This window comes from Salvelinus namaycush, chromosome 1, assembly GCF_016432855.1.
Source record: "Salvelinus namaycush isolate Seneca chromosome 1, SaNama_1.0, whole genome shotgun sequence".
NCBI classification, from domain to species: domain Eukaryota; kingdom Metazoa; phylum Chordata; class Actinopteri; order Salmoniformes; family Salmonidae; genus Salvelinus; species Salvelinus namaycush.
Genome location: NC_052307.1, coordinates 38947644 through 38967375, shown reverse-complemented (window position 1 = coordinate 38967375; position 19732 = coordinate 38947644). Strand labels below are relative to the sequence as shown.

At 44.0% G+C, this 19732-nt stretch overlaps 1 protein-coding gene across 1 annotated transcript in view; it reads right to left on the bottom strand.

The window, feature by feature from the left end:
* The window catches only part of LOC120051593 (collagen alpha-1(XXVII) chain B-like), a 203848-nt gene that overhangs the window by 18645 nt on the left and 165471 nt on the right, over positions 1–19732 (bottom strand). Inside the window, exons 33-52 of the mRNA XM_038998511.1 lie at positions 18828–18881; positions 17438–17491; positions 10676–10729; positions 9425–9469; positions 8893–8937; positions 7973–8026; positions 7029–7082; positions 6813–6866; positions 6528–6581; positions 6379–6432; positions 4799–4906; positions 4432–4485; positions 4002–4109; positions 3864–3917; positions 3603–3656; positions 2581–2637; positions 2415–2468; positions 2214–2267; positions 2051–2104; positions 1807–1860 (exon numbers count right to left, since the gene is read on the bottom strand). Coding sequence (XP_038854439.1) covers positions 1807–1860; positions 2051–2104; positions 2214–2267; positions 2415–2468; positions 2581–2637; positions 3603–3656; positions 3864–3917; positions 4002–4109; positions 4432–4485; positions 4799–4906; positions 6379–6432; positions 6528–6581; positions 6813–6866; positions 7029–7082; positions 7973–8026; positions 8893–8937; positions 9425–9469; positions 10676–10729; positions 17438–17491; positions 18828–18881 — 1173 coding nt within the window. The remainder of the gene's footprint in view (positions 1–1806; positions 1861–2050; positions 2105–2213; positions 2268–2414; positions 2469–2580; positions 2638–3602; positions 3657–3863; positions 3918–4001; positions 4110–4431; positions 4486–4798; positions 4907–6378; positions 6433–6527; positions 6582–6812; positions 6867–7028; positions 7083–7972; positions 8027–8892; positions 8938–9424; positions 9470–10675; positions 10730–17437; positions 17492–18827; positions 18882–19732) is intronic.

The following is a 19732-nucleotide window of genomic DNA, read 5'->3' as shown; positions in this document are numbered from 1 at the left end:
AATCCCGCTATGCCCTCCGACGAACCATCAAACAGGCAAAGCATTAATACAGGACTAAGACTGAATCCTACTACACAGGGAAACACAGCCGTGAGCTGCCCAGTGACACGAGCCTACCAGACGAGCTAAATGACTTCTATGCGCGCTTTGAGGTAAGCAACACTGAAGCATGCTTGAGAGCACCAGCTGTTCCGGACAACTGTGTGATCACGCTCTCCATAGCCGATGACCTTTAAACAGGTCAACATTCACAAGGCCGCAAGGCCAGACGGATTACCAGGACGTGTACTCAGAGCATGCACTGACCAACTGGCAAGTGTCTTCACTGACGTTTTCAACCTGTCCCTGACCGAGTCTGTAATACCAACACGTTTCAAGCAGACCACAATAGTCCCTGTGCCCAAGAACACCAAGGTAACCTGCCTAAATGACTACTGACACGTAGCACTCACATCTGTAGTCATGAAGTGCTTTGAAAGGCTGGTCATGGCTCACATCAACACCATTATCCCAGAAACCCTAGACCCACTCCAATTTGCATACCGCCCAAACAGATCCACAGATGACGCAATCTCTATTGCACTCCACTCTGCCCTTTCCCATCTGGACAAAAGGAACACTTACGTGAGAATGCTATTCATTGACTACAGCTCAGCATTCAACACCCTAGAGCCCTCAAAGCTCATCACTAAGTTAAGGACCCTGGGACTAAACACCTCCCTGTGCAACTGGATCCTGGACTTCCTGACGGCTGCCCCCAGGTGGTAAGGGTAGGTAACAACACATCTGCCACGCTGATCCTCAACACGGTGGCCCCTGAGGGGTGTGTGCCCAGTCCCCTCTTGTACTCCCCGTTCACCTATGACTGCATGGCCAAGCATGACTCCAACACCATCATTAAGTTTGCCGACAACACAACAGTGGTAGGCCTGATCACCGACAACGATGAGACAGCCTATAGGGAGGAGGTCAGACACCAGGATAACAACCTCTCCCTCAACGTGATCAAGACAAAGGAGATGATCTTGGACTATAGGAAAAGGAGGACCGAGCACGCCCCCATTCTCAATAACGGGACTGTAGTGGAGCAGGTTGAGAGCTTCAAGTTCCTTGGTGTCCACATCACCAACGAACTGTCACGGTCCAAACAAACCAAGACGGTCGTGAAGGGGGCACGACAACGCCTATTCCCCCTCAGGAGACTGAAAAGATTTAGCATGGTCCTCAGATCCTCAGAAAGTTCTACAGCTGCACCATCGAGAGCATCCTGACTGGTTGCATCACTGCGTGGTATAGCAACTGCTTGGCCTCTGACCGCAAAGCACTACAGAGGGTAGTGCGTACGGCCCAGTACATCACTGGGGCCAAGCTTCCTGCCAACCAGTACCTCTATACCAGGCGGTGTCAGAGGAAGGCGCTAAAAATTGCCAAAGACTCCAGCCACCCTAGTCATAGACTGTTCTCTCTGCTACCGCACGGCAAGCGGTACCGGAGTGCCAAGTCTAGGTCCAAAAGGCTTCTTATCAGCTTCTACCCCCAAGCCATAAGACTCCTGAACAGCTAACCAAATGGCTACCCAGACTATTTTTATTTATTTATTGTTTACTTCAGTTTATTTAGTAAATACTTTCTTAACACTTTTTTCCCCCCTTAAAACTGCATTGATGGTTAAGGTCTTGTAAGTAAGCATTTCACTGTTGTATTCGGCGCATGTGACAAATACAATTTGATTTGATTCAATCAATGAATCAATCAATTAAATTAGGTACATGTTGCATTGCTTTACAAACTAGGTGTCCCACTTACCAGTGGTCCTTTGGTCCCAGATTCACCTTGCTTCCCCCATTTGCCTTTCTGACCCTGGAGTAGATCAGAGTAAACAACAGTCAACAACCAACTGTGACAGGATGTCATCATACCATAGGTTAAATCAATCACACTGTGTCTGGTTCAAACAGATGTCATGATGTAAAATGAACAGGTGTTATGGTATACAATGACACTGGATACTACAGATATGTTGTTACTTGTCAAGGTCTGTTGTCCTTACTTGATCACCTTTGGATCCTTTTGGCCCCTGTATTCCCCTTGATCCAGGATGTCCCTACAATAGGAATGCATACATGATGAATAGCTGGATACTGTGTTTATGTGGATACTGTCAGTGTAAGTAATCACATATTAGCAAGTCATAAACATAACCATTGGCTCACAGGTAGTCCAGTTGCTCCAGCCTTGCCTCTTTCTCCATCCACTCCTTGCTGGCCCTGAGAAGTAGACGTGTGTTAACATTTCCACGCATGAAGCAAGTTTATTCAAGTAAAGTAACTTTCTTACTAGATTGGTTATTACCCCTATTTTATACAGTATATCCTGGCCAATGAAAGAATAACGTCAAACGATGTCCCACTCACTAAGTATCCGGGGTCACCTGGTTCTCCTCGGTCTCCCCTGTCTCCAGTAGGACCCTTGTTTCAGATGAGAAACATACACAATGAAGCATATAGATAATTAGCTACAGCAGCACACCAACACCAAACACTGCTGTAGGCGGAGGGATACATGATGTGAGGAACTCACTCTGTCACCTTGTGGACCAGGAGGGCCTTCCACCTTACTGTCTTCCCCCTGTTCCCCCTGGAAAACATTATACAGGAAAACAAATGTAGTTTTTTATGCATCTTATGTATGATCATTGCTGCAAAACCAATTTGCCTCCAGGACAATACATTTAAACTTCAAACTTGAACTTGAGACTGTGTAAGGTGAAATTATGTGAAATGTAATTGGACTCCAAAACAATGGAGTATTCAAATAAATCGAGGGCTTTTGTTGACAGTAACCAGCAGCTTCCAATTAAATGGAATCAAGATGGCATTAAACGTTCCAGTGACTTTACAGGGATTGATGAATGAGGTGGGATGCTTGTAGTATTACATAGTGCATGTGCTGTGTATGTGCTTGGTGATATAGAAGAGGAAACAGGGGAGAAGGGATCCAAAACGTAACGATTTATGAGCAGTGGCACAATTTGGGTCTCATTAGAAAGTAAGCAAGGTTGTCAAATGTCATTATGAGTTTATCATTGTCGGTGAACAGGAAACTGCTTCATATCGAAGTCCTATTTATCTCAACTGTACCATGATTGATCTCCTGAATAATGATGACAAGGAGTATTCCAAAGCAGTTTGTGGCCAATGATCTACGTTTGATAGCATGCCCCCTGAGTTAATGAGATGTGCCTTGGTGCATGTCATCAAACAATTATATTTGATCACTTCTTGCAGGATTATCAAACTATAACAGCAACACAGGCAGTGAGATCGACTCTCTCAGTGTATGCACACATGCAGCTATTACCAATGGGTAGGGCCCTAAAGTGTTGTACCTACCTAGTCAGGAAAGACGAGCCATACCAATTTGTTATAACAGGATATGTGGGACATAATGTGGATTGACCATAGGACAGACAGACGAAATAACAGACAGTGTTGGGTCAGTCATCACTAAACCCAAACCTTCACAGGCCATGAGTCCAGACCCACTTGGATAGTAGAATTTGAGAGAGCTATTACAAACAGACATGACTGTGGGAAGTGTACCTTTTCACCTTTTGGTCCAGGAGGTCCCAGTGGGCCCTGTCGTCCTGTGTGGCCCTAAAATAACAGATAGTGTAGGTCATCACGGAGCACAACTCAATACTTTTGACTTAGTTTGGGCAACCTATCGTGCAAAATATCACAGACGACAATGCTCTCTATTGATCAATCATCTGACTATCTTTAGTTTTTCTAGATTCTACAAAAATCTCAGTAATATTGAGTCAAAGACACCTAATTCAATGATATAAGGGTCATTCTTACCTCATATCCTGGCATGCCTGGTTCTCCTTGTTGGCCCATTCTACCCGGGGAACCCTGTGAACATCAGATGATTAGTCTTAGTGACCTACAGCATTAAGAAACCTCCACATCAGAGTCAGATCTGTAGAAGAGCCTTACCACTGGTCCAATGGTTCCTCTCGATCCTTTCGGCCCGACAAATCCTGCCTCTCCTTGTTCACCAATTGGCCCAGTCTCTCCCAGGTGACCCATATGACCCTTGCTGCCCTGGAGAAGGGTCGCCAAAGAGCAGGCATACAAAATTAGCAAAGGTCACCTTTCAGTCACTAGGAAGTGGTGTGTGGATAGTTTTACTATGTCAACTGTCCATTTTAAAACTGCCCATTGACTGAGCACTTAATCATAGTGCGGTGGCTTGGAAGGCCATTGACCCTTATGTCCGTTGACCACAATTACAAGCAGTCATCAAACTTTCTTTACAAAACAAGACTATGGTAAAACGACTAACAGGTTTCAGGGAATTAAATGAGAGTGTCAGACGGAGGCCTATGAAATAACTGCAGGCACTGAGCTGATATACAGTACATACCTTCTCCCCTGGTTTTCCTCTTTCACCAAACTTGCCAGGTTTACCCTCCTGACCCTGGGAGACATGAGTCAATAAACCATTACTTGAACTGCAATAAACATATAATAACGTATGACGAAGACAAGGCAATGGTTAGAACAATGTCATAAGCAGTTTGCTTTCTACTCAAAGAAAGTAAAACAATTGTTTGTTGGAGAGACAAAGAAGTGTTATGAATCCTACAGTATTTGGCACATAGTAGACTACATTGTTCACCTAACAACCAGTGAGTTAAGTCATCAGTCTGACTTACGTGAACCTGAGAGTCAAGTACAGGAAATGTAAGGTTATATTTCGGAATGTAATAATCCTACGTTTGGACACTCACCCTCGAGCCCACTAAGCCAGGAGGTCCAGGAGAACCTTCCTTTCCTTTCAGTCCGATCTCACCCCTCTCTCCTTTACCGCCCTCAGGTCCCATGTCACCCTTCTCGCCCTGAGCACAGAACCATAGGGAAGATGCACTCAGACGTGACCAGATACAATACTTCACTGGTGTAGATCTTGGTGGCAGTAACAAATATTCAAATAACTTTGAAGGCCGACGTGGAGAAGTGTTCCATGTGATCAGCAGTTGAATATGGTACAGACGTGCATCTGTGAGTTTTAAGGCGTTAATCCACTGCACTCATAGGAGAGTTGTCCTGCATCGTTTGACATTGGTAATATGTCGATTGCAGGAGATAGGATGATGATGTGTGTGTGTGCGAGCAAGCGCTTCTGTATGTGTGTGTGTGTGTGTGTGTGTGTGTGTGTGTGTGCGTGTGTTCATGCACAACACAACACTTACTATCCAGCAGCTTGGCTCAGATGGATATGAAATCTCCTTGTGCTTCTCTGAATCACCACTGTATTTCTATAAGAACTCCTGACAGACGGAAGAGCTCAAAATAGGCCAGCTGCCTATTTATTTTCACTCAGTGTCAACAGCATACAGTACATATACAGTACTTGAGTCTGACTGAAAATAACTGTCATTCCAGCTAAGTGTACAGTACAGTTCATTAGCTTCATATGAATATGGCTTTGATGATCTGATAAAGGTTTGAATCGCCTTCTCTTGTGAATGGCTGATTGAAATAGTGAAAGTTATCATAAAAACGCCCTCTTGTGATTTACAAATCATTGGCTATCACATGGCTGAATCCTATTGGGAGATACAAGGGTGCAACTCGAACTGGCAGGGCCTCCCGAGTGGCACAGTGGTCTAAGGCACTGCATCGCAGTGGTAGCTGTGCCACTAGAGATTCTGGGTTCGAGTCCAGGCTCTGTCGCAGCCGGCCGTGACCGGAAGACCAATGGGGCGACGCACAATTGGCCCAGCGTCGTCTGGGTTAGGGGAGGGTTTTTGCGGCCAGGGATGTCCTTGTCCCATCGTGCACTAGCGACTCCTGTGGCGGGCCTGGCGCAGTGCACGCTGACACGGTTGCCAGGTGCACAGTGTTTCCTCCGACACATTGGTGCGGCTGGCTTCTGGGTTAAGTGGGCATTGTGTCAAGAAGCAGTGCGGCTTGGTTGGGTTGTGTTTCGGAGGACGCACGGCTCTCGACCTTCGCCTCTCCCGAGTCCGTACGGGAGTTGCAGCGATGAGACAAGACTGTAACTACCCATTGGGGAGAAAAAGGGGTGGCACCAAAATTGTTCACTGATGTCAAAGTTTATACAGGCAGCCCAATTCAGATCTTTTGCCAATTATTTGTATATCTGATAACTATCAGATTTTTTCCAGAATGTGTAAACAAAAAAAACCCACATGGAATCTGGACTTTTGACTTCCGATTTATATCACCTTCTTAGGGTGGCTGTGAAAACACAGCCAAAGAGACAATGACCGTCAACTCTTGGCCGAGACTTTCAACTCAAGTTAGTCATTGTGATGGATCCTATTACCATAGTGTTATCTCTTACCTTAGGTCCATCCGGTCCACTCTGTCCTGCCTCCCCATCGATTCCCATCTCACCCTGAAGGAGAGGAGGTTTCAGTACAAGTTAATAAGGCCAATGTTACCACTAGAAGAATCACTGACACGGGTACAAGTGAACTTTGGGGTACCCACCCTCTGTCCGATGAGGCCCTGCTCTCCGAGGTTTCCTGCTGGTCCAAGGGAACCCTGTCACACAGGTCAATAACACACTAAGCACATGGACACTTAACACAGGTCAAAACTACACTAAAAGACATGGATTGTGTGGCCTATGGACATGCATACAGTAGATTGATATACAGACTATTACTGGTTCTGTAAGTTATGGCATTGGAAGTGAGATGTTGAGTGACCCTTGATTGAAGTGTTGTTGAATACATCAACTATTTTTCTGAGCAGTTGAGGGTATTATCTTACCTTCTCTCCTGGTTCTCCTGGCAATCCCCACTCCCCAACCTTTCCAAGGGGACCCTGTCATATAAAAATCCCCATTGACAATCAAATTAGACAGATAGTGTTCAGGCTCCAATGACCAATGCCTATGTGAATGGCACACTACACAAGCAATTACAATAACCTATAGAAGCCACAATACTACTGTTTGGCATGTTTATGGAGTGTGGGGAAACTTACCTTGAGGCCCATCTCTCCCAGGGGACCCATTGTTCCTGGTGGCCCAGCTGGTCCCTAGGATGATAAGACCGAGGCAGTGTAGTGATGATTGACCACAAAAATACATAGGCCTATGCAGCCCTTATATCATAGTAACTACACTTGAATAACTAAGTACATTGCGGATAATAAGCAAATGTACGGGAACACAGCAAGGATAGAAATGTGAAACAGGCAGCAAGGATTATAATGTGAAAGAGGCAGCGAGGATAAAAATGTGAAAAAGACATTGAGGGTAAAACATGGAGTGGTGGAGATAAATTAATCTAGACTTGAGATCCAGATCAGCTCCTACTGCTAGAGACTTAGAACACAGAGCCAAAGCTTTTGTAGGCTATGTGGTGGAAAAACCCCAATGTTCACATAAAGCTGCCTCTCTGCCTCTGCAGGAAAGCTCTGAGTAAATCATCGTATCTTACAGTATCACTGTATCTCTCTCTCTCTCCATAATGCAGGATTAGGCTTCCCTGGGCTACTCAACCAGCAGATGCTGCACCATTTGAGGTATCGGAATGAAGACGTACTGTAGATGTACACCGAAGTTTACAACACATGGAGATGCAGATATTTTGGGAAATTTCCACTAGTCACTTCCTCTCTAAGTTGTTGGTTGGATCCAATAACCCCTGGTTTCAAGTAGAGGAGCAGTAGAGAGAAACCCAAGGAAGGGTATTTGTATGGAGACAATACAGTAAACAAAGTTAGGGGAAGTAATGAAATCAAAGACAGCTTTCTGGCTTGAAGGTGAAATATAACGCTAACCTGATGTGGCATTAAGTGTTGAGCTCTATAGGAATTTAAACACAGGATATATCTCCCATATCCCTGGCTGGGCCAGAGACACTTAGGACTGACAAGGATTTGGCAGATAAACCCTACAAATATTTAGACATAAAAGGACTTACTAGCTCTCCTGCTATTCCTTTGGCACCTGGAGGTCCTGAGAGTCCTTGGCGACCCTGAAATAATATAAACCCAGTTATTATAAATGCAGATAGCATTTAACTAAGAGCACAGGAAGACATACCATTTCCACTATACACACCCTTTTTATCCCCAATTTCATGATATCCAATTGGTAGTTAGTCTTGTCCCATCGCTGCAACTCCCGTACGGACTCGGGAGAGACAAAGGTCGAGAGCCTCCTCCAAAACACTACCCTGCCAAGCCGCAATGCTTCTTGACACACTGCTCGCTTAACCCGGAAGCCAGCCACACCAATGTGTCGGAGGAAACACTGTCCAAATGGCAACCGTGCCCTGTGCATGCACCCGGCCCGCCACAGGAGCCGCTAGAGCATGATGGGACAAGGACATCCCGGCCAGCCAAACCCTCCCCTAACCCAAGATGACGCTGAGCCAATTGTGCGCCGCCTCATGGGTCTCCCGGTCGTGGCCGGCTGCGACACAGCCCGGGATTGAACCCGGATCTGTAGTGACGCCTCTAGCATTGCAATGCAGTGCCTTAGACTACTGCGCCACTCGGGAGGCCTATTCATACACAGGTTTAATGTACTAAGTGCTACTCACAAGCCTCTCTTTTCTCATAGCTAATGTTTGTCCACAAACCCATAGCAACTCTCAACTTCATATTCTTTATATATTTTCCCCCATATTCTTTATATATTTCCCCCCATATTTTACCAGGTAAGTTGACTGAGAAAACATTTACAGCAACGACCTGGAGAATAGTTATACAACTGCATGCCCTACATGCTACACACAAGCCTCTCTTTTTCCATTGCTAATGGTTGCCCCTCCAACCTGTGTCCACCCTAAAGGCATGATTAACCTAAAAGAGCACTCTGTTAGCCCCAATCACTTACTGGAAATCCTTTAGGCCCAGCTTCCCCAGGCTCCCCAATATTTCCCTGGAGCAAAATAGCATGGAGAGAAATAAGGATTGAAATTAGTATCAAGCACATAATATGGTCATTAAGCGGAAATATTATGGTTGTTTAGCAGACACATTTATCCAAAGTGACGCACGGTTAACATTCAATTCACGTATTTAGTATGTGTGAATGTCCCATACAAGAATTAAACCCACAACCTTAGATTTGTAACTTTAAAGCATCACACTCTAACTAAATGAGCCATTGGGCCATTGGAACCTCTAATGAAAATGTGTTAACACGTTGAACATGATATGAATGGGCACTCATAGTCCTACACTATTCATTACCAGTCAGGAAATGATGTGAACACTAAATGAGGGGTAAATGCAAAGTAAACATGCAAAGTAAGGTAGGAAAGACTATACCCAAAAGCCCACGAGTTGAACGTAGCCATGAGTAGGAGGGTATGAGCAAAAACTGTTATTAAAAACATAGTGATCTTGAAATTGCCTGTACGTACCATCTCCCCTGGGAAGCCAAATTTTCCTGGTGGACCATCAGGACCCTGTAAGAAAACACGTGTCAATCTCACTTACAGCTTCACACACTTTACACATAAGAGCTCTTGTCCTAGATTCCCCCCTTGCGTAAAAAGTGTCCTTCAGATGTTGAAAATAATCAAACTATTTAAAGACTTGTGAACAAAGCCAATTGAAAAACTCTTATATGGACATATTTAAGTATCAATTTAAGACCTAAACCAATGCCGCATTGCAGTCCATAGCCACGTGAAGTAGGGGTGCTGAGGGTACTGCATCACCCCCTGATAAATTGAAATAATTTTGCCAAATTATATTGTATAATTACTCCTGTCTGAACACTGACTGAATTTGGGCAGCATGCTCGCCAAATATCGAACAACTTGTTGCGTTGCAGCCATACAAATATTATCCATAGAAGGGTTTTGACTCACCCTGGCAATTTGACTGGTAAACTCATGGGTACATTCAAAATGGCTGCCAGTCCTGACTTGAATGGGCACTTTCGTTCTGTGGATTCTTTCTATGCATTCTATATCTCTTCGTACTTTCAGTGAATAGCAATAGGCCTTTCACAAATGTCTAAATACAATTTTGGTAGAGCAAATGCCTACTGCTGAAAAGAGAAGACTAATCTGTCAGTCGAAGATACCATTTTTTTCTCACAACAATTCACTGATTTTGAAAGTAGCTCAGGCCCATCTTGAGACCATCACCAGTCAGAAGCCTAGGCTACGCATATTCATGCTGTCCTCATCATTGGGTGAGTCAGTGCCACTGGAAAGTTGATTTAGTAGCCTATAATATACAGTATATTTTCTTCTAATATTGTACAATCTGTGTCTCCCTTTTTTTCATTAGCCCCGGTCCAGGTCAAGACCAGTTCATTTGTATTGATCTGTTTGACAGCGTTAGAGTAGCCACTCATTTCAGTCATTTGTGTAGTATAAAAAAATATTCTGATAATGTATTTTGTCACGTAGGCCTAAATGACACAGAATTGCATGATATGCGTTTATAAAGACACACCCAACTCAAAACATCTTCCCGCGGCTGTGGCAGTATCCATGTTTTCCATTGGCTGTGGCTAGTGTGTTCCGTAAAGGAATGATGATGTCGTAGCATTCAGTAACTGAGTCAGGTCAGATGAAGTGGAGCTATGGAGCAGAAATACTGTATTATGTAGCCTTTGATGTAGCCTTTGACATATGAGCTTTGAACTTCATCCTCACCTTTCCGCCAACTGACCCCTTCTCCCCAGCTGGACCATCAGGACCCCTCGGACCCTGTAAGAGAGAGAGGGTGTGAGGGAGAGAGGGGGGGAGGGAGAGAGAGAGGGGGGGAGGGAGAGAGAGAGGGGGGAGCGAGAAATGAGAAAGAGAGAGAGAGACAGAAAGAGAGAGATTAATTCATGAAATATGAAGTATTCTCTTCTCCATGAAGGGCTCTTCAGTCAGAAAGGCTTTAACAAACGTCCAAATGTTCACACTTAAATGTTCCCATCCTAATGGCAGTGTTAATTGGGGAAAGTGCTTAAAAACACAAATCCGTGGTTACTGAGAAGAAAGAGTTATTATTGGAGACAGAGGGAGATGTGACTGTGGTTGGTTCAGTAAACGCTAGTGGTTTTCCCTATACAATGCACACTGATGTCTATGTTCTTTTTCCCAAGACCAGCTATTGTATGACCATGGTATTCAACTGAACATTCGGAACAGTGTCACACAGAGAACACATGACCTTTACAAGACTAGAGTCTTACTGCTGACTAATCATGACCTATCATGACCTTTCCATCTGACTGCTGACTAATCCTGTCATGACCTTTCCATCTGACCCTACCAATTAGATGTGAATGCCTATACGGCTCCATACTAGGATCACTGTGTATGGAGTACGTAGTCATATAATTGAATGGTTTCACAAATTCCTATTCATTTTGATAAAGAATTGAAGAAATTCTATCCATGTGCCTCAGGCATCTAGCATGAGTACATAGGATATTAGATACTATTCTGAAACTTGGAAAAGTTGATAGATGGATAACCACAGGGGAAATAGGAGGTCTGGGAGCCATATCCAACAGTGAATTGGGCTCAGAGTAGATAGTACTGCTAGGACAGCCCTGATATCCCCAAAGACATTTCATTGATCTTGGGAGTTTCAGCAGTCCAGTACATCTGCTGATGAGGGTACTATACTGCATGGCACAGGAACAGACAAGAATGTAAATACAGTTATACAGTTTGCTGAGTTCTCCCATCTGTCTCTCTCTCTTTCCTCTCCCGGAGGACCTGAGCCCTAGGATCATGCCTCAGGACTACCTGGCCTGACAACTCCTGGCTGTCCCCGTCCCCAATCCACCTTCGTGCTGCTGATCCAGTTTCTGTGGTTCTGCCTGCGGCTTTGGAATCCTAACCTTTTCACCGGTCGTGCTACCTTTTCCCGGACATGCTGTTTCGACCCCCTCCTCTCTCTCTTTACCACACCTGCTGTCTTGACCTCTGAATGCTTGGCTATGAAAAGCAAGCTGATGTTTACTCCTGATGTGCTGACCTGTTACACCCTCCATAACCACTGTGATTATTATTTGACCCTGCTGGTCATCCATGAACGTTTGAACATCTTGAAGAACGATCTAGACTTAATGGCTATGTACTCTTATAATCTTCAGCCAGCACAGCCAGAAGAGGACTAGCCTCCCCTCAGAGCCTGGTTCCTCTTTAGGTTTCTTCCTAGGTTCCAGCCTTTCTAGGGAGTTTTTCCTAGCCACTGTGCTTCTACATCTGCATTGCTTGCTCTCTGGGATTATAGGCTTGGTTTCTGTATAAGCACTATGTGACAACTGATAATATAAAAAGGGCTTTATAAATACATTTAATTGATGGGAAATGGCCGGCCCTGTTTCTTTTGGAGCAGAGATGATCATGACGCTGACGATTCTTCCCTCACTACACTGGTCCATTCTCTCCACTAACAGGGAATGACATGATTCGTTCTGCATCGTATCTAGTCAACCAGACCATGTGTTACTGCTGTGTCCCTCGATCATATTCATCTCTGTGAATGCTACGGCTCTTGGTCTTAGAGACTGGATGTACGGTTGAGGTCAAAGATTCAAGGTGGCCAACATGTGCTTGGTAATTGCACACATAGGATTCAACGAAATGCATCCCTTGAGGATTGACGAGTCATGAAGATAACTCACACCAGAGGGGGTTAGAGTCCACGACAGAGCTGAATGTATAACCTCCTTGTTCCTCTCTAACCTAATTCAAAGCCTCACTGTCCAACCTCAACATATGCAGCAAACACACAATTAACAAAGGAGGACTTGGAATGATGCTATTGAGTAAACAGTACTATCTGTTGTTGGAGGTGCTCTTACTATCCTTCTCTCAGACATAAACGGTATGTCTAATCTCTCTCCCCAGTGCTGCTGTGGTATTATCGGGCAGAGTAACGGCAGATCTTTGTTTGTGGTACTTCCCTGCTCTATATAAGATATGATTGTTTCACTTCGTTCTTTCTCAGACACATACTGAATCTATCATCTCTCTCCCCAGGCTGTTGTGGTACTGGCTTCTGGAGTCATTGCAGATCTTTGTTGGTGGTGCTTTGCTGATCTAAAGGATATCACTGTCTGGCAGGGTTTGGGTAAATCTGTATTGGAGGTACTTTATGAATACTGATTTATGAATACTGATATACTGTCAGAAGATTGTTGCACCACTAAAGAATCTCTGCCCCTTTTCCATCGCTTAATGTGCCACATCTGAGTTTAATTGCATTGATATTCTATGGTTCATTTTTATAGACCTTTTTAGAATTAACTGCTATTATAGGTTATTAAGTATTCAATCTGTGAATGCTTAGAATAGTAAACAAGTTATGCAAAATGATTAAACAATATCCCCAAATTATACCACTTATGCATATTAGAGAGATCAGTCACACAGTTGAGCAGTCCTACAGTGCAATAAATGGTGAGGTAACCCTTTATCCAGGCAGTATGTTGTAGTATATTGTACTTTGTTGTACTATATTGGTTCTCTCACACTAGCATATCTACTGTATAACGTTCAATGAATGTTGTGTTCAGATTTCCATCTAAATCAGTGGTTGCTAACTGGCTGATCACAATTGTTGGCGGCAGGTGCACTTGATTTAGAAGCCCTGTGCACCAGGTAAGCAAATTGTACCCATTTTGAACAATTTAATTTGTCTGAAAAGACAAACTCCGCCTACCTGGCGGACCGGGAGATCTGTGGCTAAATCGTGGATGCTTACTGCGCTGGTCAATTGTATAGCTCACATCACAATGCCTATAGAGCATCCAGGACCCCGGCCACAGATAAGTTTGATGCTAGCCTACGTAAGATTTGATTTAAAGTTTTAAAACCATGACCACGGAGAGAGACTGTCAAACAATACAGCAAAGAGCTGCTGTTTTTATGAGTAAGTTCATGTTAAAGTTTTTATTCAGCACTTTTAACACTGTTTTTATTCAACACTATTCCAAAACATAAAACACTCACGCTGCAGCTGCAATTAATTAGTAGCCAAGTGTATCGATAGGCCTGCATTTGTATTATTATCAGCAGCTCGTCGTGTCTATTTTAATATTGAAGAATACTTCACTTTCTCTGGTCATAGGAACAACATGAATTTGTGCATGTGGCAGATTCGGTGCGACTCGAGTTTCGCCATGAGGTGAAAAACGATGTCCCATCTCTCTGGTCAGTATCACCGGAGGAAAGGAAGGAGAGAGCAGGGACCGTGAGAGGCAGACCCTCTGCTGCTCTCTCCCTCCGCTGAGACTAATGCCGTGTTCAAAACAACTGGGAACTCAGAACCCTCCGACCTCCGACTTCAGTGCGTTCAAGACAAATGAGAACTCGGAAATAACGAGATTAGACTGGGAAAAATTGTTTTGAACAGTCATCCAACTTGGAATTCCAAGTCGGAAACTCTGGCATCTTTCTAGAACTCCAACTTTCCGACCTGAAGATCACGGACATCATGATTTGACCTTGTTTTGTTCGGAGTTCCCAGGTGTCTTGAAAGCACCATCACCATTAGATGCAGATACCATCAGTCCAGTAAAATAAAAAAGCTAATTATTTCAATTTAAGCTCTGCAGTGCCTCACAAGTTCTACACCAACTTATCTATTTTGTTATCAAAGCTCGAGTCTTTAACACAAACTCCGGGGAGTGGCCAGCTGAGTATAAGACTGTATCATCTGCATATAAATGGATGGGAGAGGTTCCTACTGCCTGAGCATTGTTATTGATGTAAATTCAGAAAAGCATAGGGCCAGGGATTGAGCCTTAGGGTACTCCCTTGGTGACAGGCAGTGGCTGAGACAGTAGATTTTTTGACTTTATACACTGCACTCTTTGAGAGAGGTAGTTAGCAAACCAGGCCAAAGACCCCTCAGAGACACAATACTCCTGAGCCAGCCCACAAGAATGGAATGGTCTACCGTATCAAAAGCTTTGGCCAAGTCAATAAAAATAGCAGCACAACATTGCTTAGAATCAAGGGCAATGGTGACATAATTGAGGATCTTTAAGGTTGCAGTGACACATCCATTAGCTGAGTGGAAACCAGATTGCATACCAGAGAGAATACTATAGACATCAAGAAAGCCAGTCAGTTGATTTCCAACACTTTTGATAAACAGGGCAAAATAGAAATAGGCCTATAACAGTTAGGATCAGCTTGATCTCCCCCTTTAATAAAGGATGACCTGTGGCTGCCTTCCAAGCAATGGGAACCTCCCCAGAAAGGAGAGACAGGTTAAAGAGTTTGAAGATTGGCGATGAAGTCACCTTGAAGAAAGGGTCTAAACCATCTGACCCAGATGTTTTTTGGGGGTCAAGTTTCAGGAGCTCCTTTGGCACCTCAGACTCAGTGACTGCCTGCAGGGAGAAACTTTGTAGCGGGGCAAGGGAAGAAGAGGGAGAAGCATCGGGGATAGTCGCATTAGAAGGGGTGGGAGGAAATGTTGGACAGGCAAGGAGGCATGGCTGAGTCAAATAGGAATCCTGGCTTAAATGAAGTGGTGATTAAAGAGCTCAGCCATGTGCTTCTTGTTAGTAACAACCACATCAACTTTAAAGGACATGGGCAGCTGTGAGGAGGAGGGTTTATTCTCCAGGTCTTTAACAGTTTTCCAGAACTTTTTGGCGTTAGACCCACAGAGAGAGAACTGCTCCTTAAAGTAACTAACTTTGGCCTTCCGGATAGCCTAAATGCCCTTATTTCTCATTTGCCTGAACGAGAGCCAGAGTATGCGTGTGCTGAGCCTTTCGCCAAATGGAATTCTTGAGGTGGAGTAACTCTGAAAGATCACGGTCGAACCAGGGGCTGAACCTGTTTTTAATTCTCATTTTCTTTATGGGGGCGTGTTTGTTAACAATACCACTGAAAATATAAAAAAAGGTCCAAGCGTCTTCGACAGAGGGGATCAAGCTGATTCTATACCATTTTACAGAGGCCAGTTCATGAAGGAAAGCTTGCTCATTAAAGTTATTTAGCAAGCGTCTATGACAAATCAGGACAGGTCGTTTCACTGAGCAGCCATTACGAACATGGGCTGTAAAACAGTGATCACTAAGGTCATTACAGAAAACACCAGACATATACCTATCAAGATTATTTGTGAGGATAACATCAAGAAGATTAGCCTTTTCTGGGTGCTTGGAGTCATACCTTGTGGGATTGGTAATAATCTGAGAAAGATTTTGGGATTTCCATTGCTTTAGGACTAGGTCAGGTGGTTTAAGCATGTCGCAGTTTATGTCACCTAGCAGGACAAATTCAGACTTGGTATAAGGGGCCAAGAGAGAACTTAGGGTAGGTAGGGTACAGGCCGGTGCTGATGGAGGACGATAGCACCCAGCAACAGTCAACAAAGAGCTATTTGAAAGTTTAATACATAAAACCAGCAAATCAAATTGTTTGGGGACAGATTTGGTGGAGACAACCGAGAACTGAAGGTGATCCTTGGTAAAGATTGCCACTCCCCCACCTTTGGAAGATCTGTCTTGCCGAAAAAGGTTATAACCAGAAAGGTTAACATCAGTATTCAAAACACTCTTCCTTAGCCACGTCTCAGTAATGACCGACACATCTGGATTGGAGCTGTGAACCCACACTTTCAATTGATCAATTTTAGGTAATAAGCTTCTATTGTTAAGGTGCAGAAAACCCAGGCTTTTACGGGAGCAGAAATCAGTGAAGCAGATATCAGAGCACAAGTCAGAATTGGGGCTAGCAACAGTAGATGGGCCAGGGTGTACATGCACATTTCCAGATTTCATCAACAGTAATACAATCAAGGCACGGCTTAGTACAGGGAGAGCTCTGCAGTGCTGATTTATGACCTCTGAATGTGCATCAGATGGCAACAAGATCATATTGTACAGCAATTTCATCATGAATACAAAGCCGGCGAGAGGTGGTTAGAATGGGATGGGAGGCCAAAAGTATGTGTAACCAATAGAGAGTCAGAGTCCCAGAGTGTGGGAACAAACATAGTCTGTCCCACGGTTGGGTAAAGAAAGTTCGTAGTCAAAGCATGCAGGAGTCATGAGGCAAATAGCAAAATGCACACATTTTTTTTCAAATATATAACGACTTGGGTCTTGGCATTGTAAGTTCAGAAACACTCTGAACTTAACAATATTGACAGGCCAGGCATATTGCCAATATGCTGTGATAATGTATTAAGCCTACTGCCTAAACCTCATTCCTACAGAACTATTTTATTCGGTAAATGTTACATTTTTTAAGTCATGTTAAAAAAACTATCTGAGCGGTAGATTTCGGCTTGCTTTTTGACTGCGAACGTGATCTTGGCTCAGAAAAGGTTGGCGACCACTGATCCACATCAATGCCACCTTGTGTTACACAGCAAGTTCATAACAACCATAACAATTCATAGCAGAAAGTACAGATGCTTAAAGAGGAAACCTTATTCCTTACCCTCCTGCCTTTGAGTCCTCTGATCCCGCCGAGACCCCTTGATCCGGCTTGGCCCTGCAGGAGGAAGAACATACAACACAATTAAATGACGGAAGGCAATGACGTTACAACACTCACTGAGACGAGTTGTAGGACTGACTAATGAGAGCTGGACTGGGTCTCCAGAATGCCAGTGAATGCCATCCATCCTTATCATGACCAAAGAGCTGAGATCATGCACTTGAAGGACATGTGTTTAGTCATGCCTGTAAAAGAGATTCTATTGAGATGAAGCATGTCATTTTCAAAGAACACCTGGTCAGAAGTTGAAGAGTATTTTTCACCTTTTAGAGTGAAGTACTCGCCTGCTGTCTTCTGTGCAGTTTGCTAAAGCAGCTCTGAGACAGTCTGGCATGTCTTGCCACAACTTGTGTGATGTCAGTGCACGGCGTAAAGGGACTAGAGACATGTAGACATGCTATAAAGGCAAAGGGTGGGAGCTGCATTAGCTTTAGCCAGAGGTACTAAAGAAAAGTTTACAGCTGCCTGTTTGAGTGACTGACTGTCACTCTCACTCCCCATCAACAGAGGTATGTGCTAGGAGGGATTTCTCCCAACCGCCCCTTGTGTGAAAAACTCTGTCTTTGGTCTCCAAATGAGCGAAGAGTAAAAGGACTTAGCAGTGTCACTATGTGGGCCTCGTTACAGACCTTTATTGGCTATGTTTACGTAGCTGGATTCCAAACAAGAAAGGCAACAGACCTTTGAGGAGCCAGAATGGGTAGTCGACTTAGAGTTCTAGTCTGACCTTGAAAGACACTTTAATAAACTACATTCACTCTATGCCAAGCTGATGTGCCAAATAGGACACAAGTTCTAACTTGAAGTCTCATTCAGTTTGTGATTCAGTTTCTGTTTACAGCAGTGATGTCTTGCTTCTGAGTTCATTCTGCCATGCTGTATTTTATTTTATTTAACTAGGCAAGTCAACAAATTCTTATTTACAATGACGGCCTACTCCGGCCAAACCCGAACGACGCTGGGCCAATTGTGCGCCGCCCTATGGGACTCCCAATCACAGCCAGATGTGATGCAGCCTGGATTCGAACCAGGTACTATAGTGACACCTCTTGCACTGAGATGCCGCGCCTTAGACCGCCAAATGCAAATTACAAAGGATGGTATTTTAGAGTAGTATTGGTGTGATGGGGTTTGTTCTTGTAAATCTGGAGGGCACAGGACGTTTAAAATGGTACCATAACCTTATGGGCCGGTTTCAAAGACCCAATTTAAGACTACTCCATGGACAACAAAAAAATCTCCATTGAAAGTTGTTTTTAGTCCAGAATTAGGCTTAATCTGGGCCCGGGAAACCGGTCCTACAAAGGTAAAGTGAGCAGGCTTTACTTACTGGTATCCCTAGAGGTCCAGAGGGGCCACACTCTCCAGGAGTTCCAGGATGACCCTGATAGACAGACAGAACACCACAACACCATGAAGACATCCATCATACTTCAAACCCATTTAACCCCTTTTTTACATACTCTAAATAATACTGAAAGTGAACTGGTGACTATTGACAATATGTTGTCTGTTTAACAATTTCGATGCAATGTATCTATTCTTAGCCTGCATGATGTGGCTGACTGGACAGTTTGTTAGTTTAAGTACTGAGTCATACTGTATCTGGCCTACTCCAGTTCTCCTCAATAGCTCCATCCTTATGTTTGTTGTCATACAATAAACAGCTTTGAGTAAAAACAACTAAGTTGACTGAGAACACATTCTCATTTACAGCAACGACCGCGGGAATAGTTACAGGGGATAGGAGGGGGGATGAATGAGCCAATTGGAAGCTGGGGATCATTAGTTGGCCATGATGGTATGTGGGCCAGATTGGGAATTTAGCCAGGACACCGGGGTTAACACCCCTACTCTTACAATAAGTGCCATGGAATCTTTAGTGACCACAGAGAGTCAGTACACCTGTTTTACGTCCCATCCGAAATAACATATGATTTGACTATGTTGTGAAGATATATACAAGTAATTGCCAAAATAAAGGAAACACCAACATAAAGTGTTTTAATTGGGCTTGATCCACCACAAGCCAAAACAGCTTCAGGGATGCGACACCATTCTTCCACGAGAAATTCCATAATTTGGTGTTTCGTTGATAGTGGTGGAAAACACTGTCTTAGGCACCACCCCAGAATTTCCCATAAGTGTTAAATTGGTTTGAGATCTGGTGACTTATCAAACCATTCAGTGACCAATCGTGCCCTGTGGATGGGGGCATTGTTATACTATGCGGGC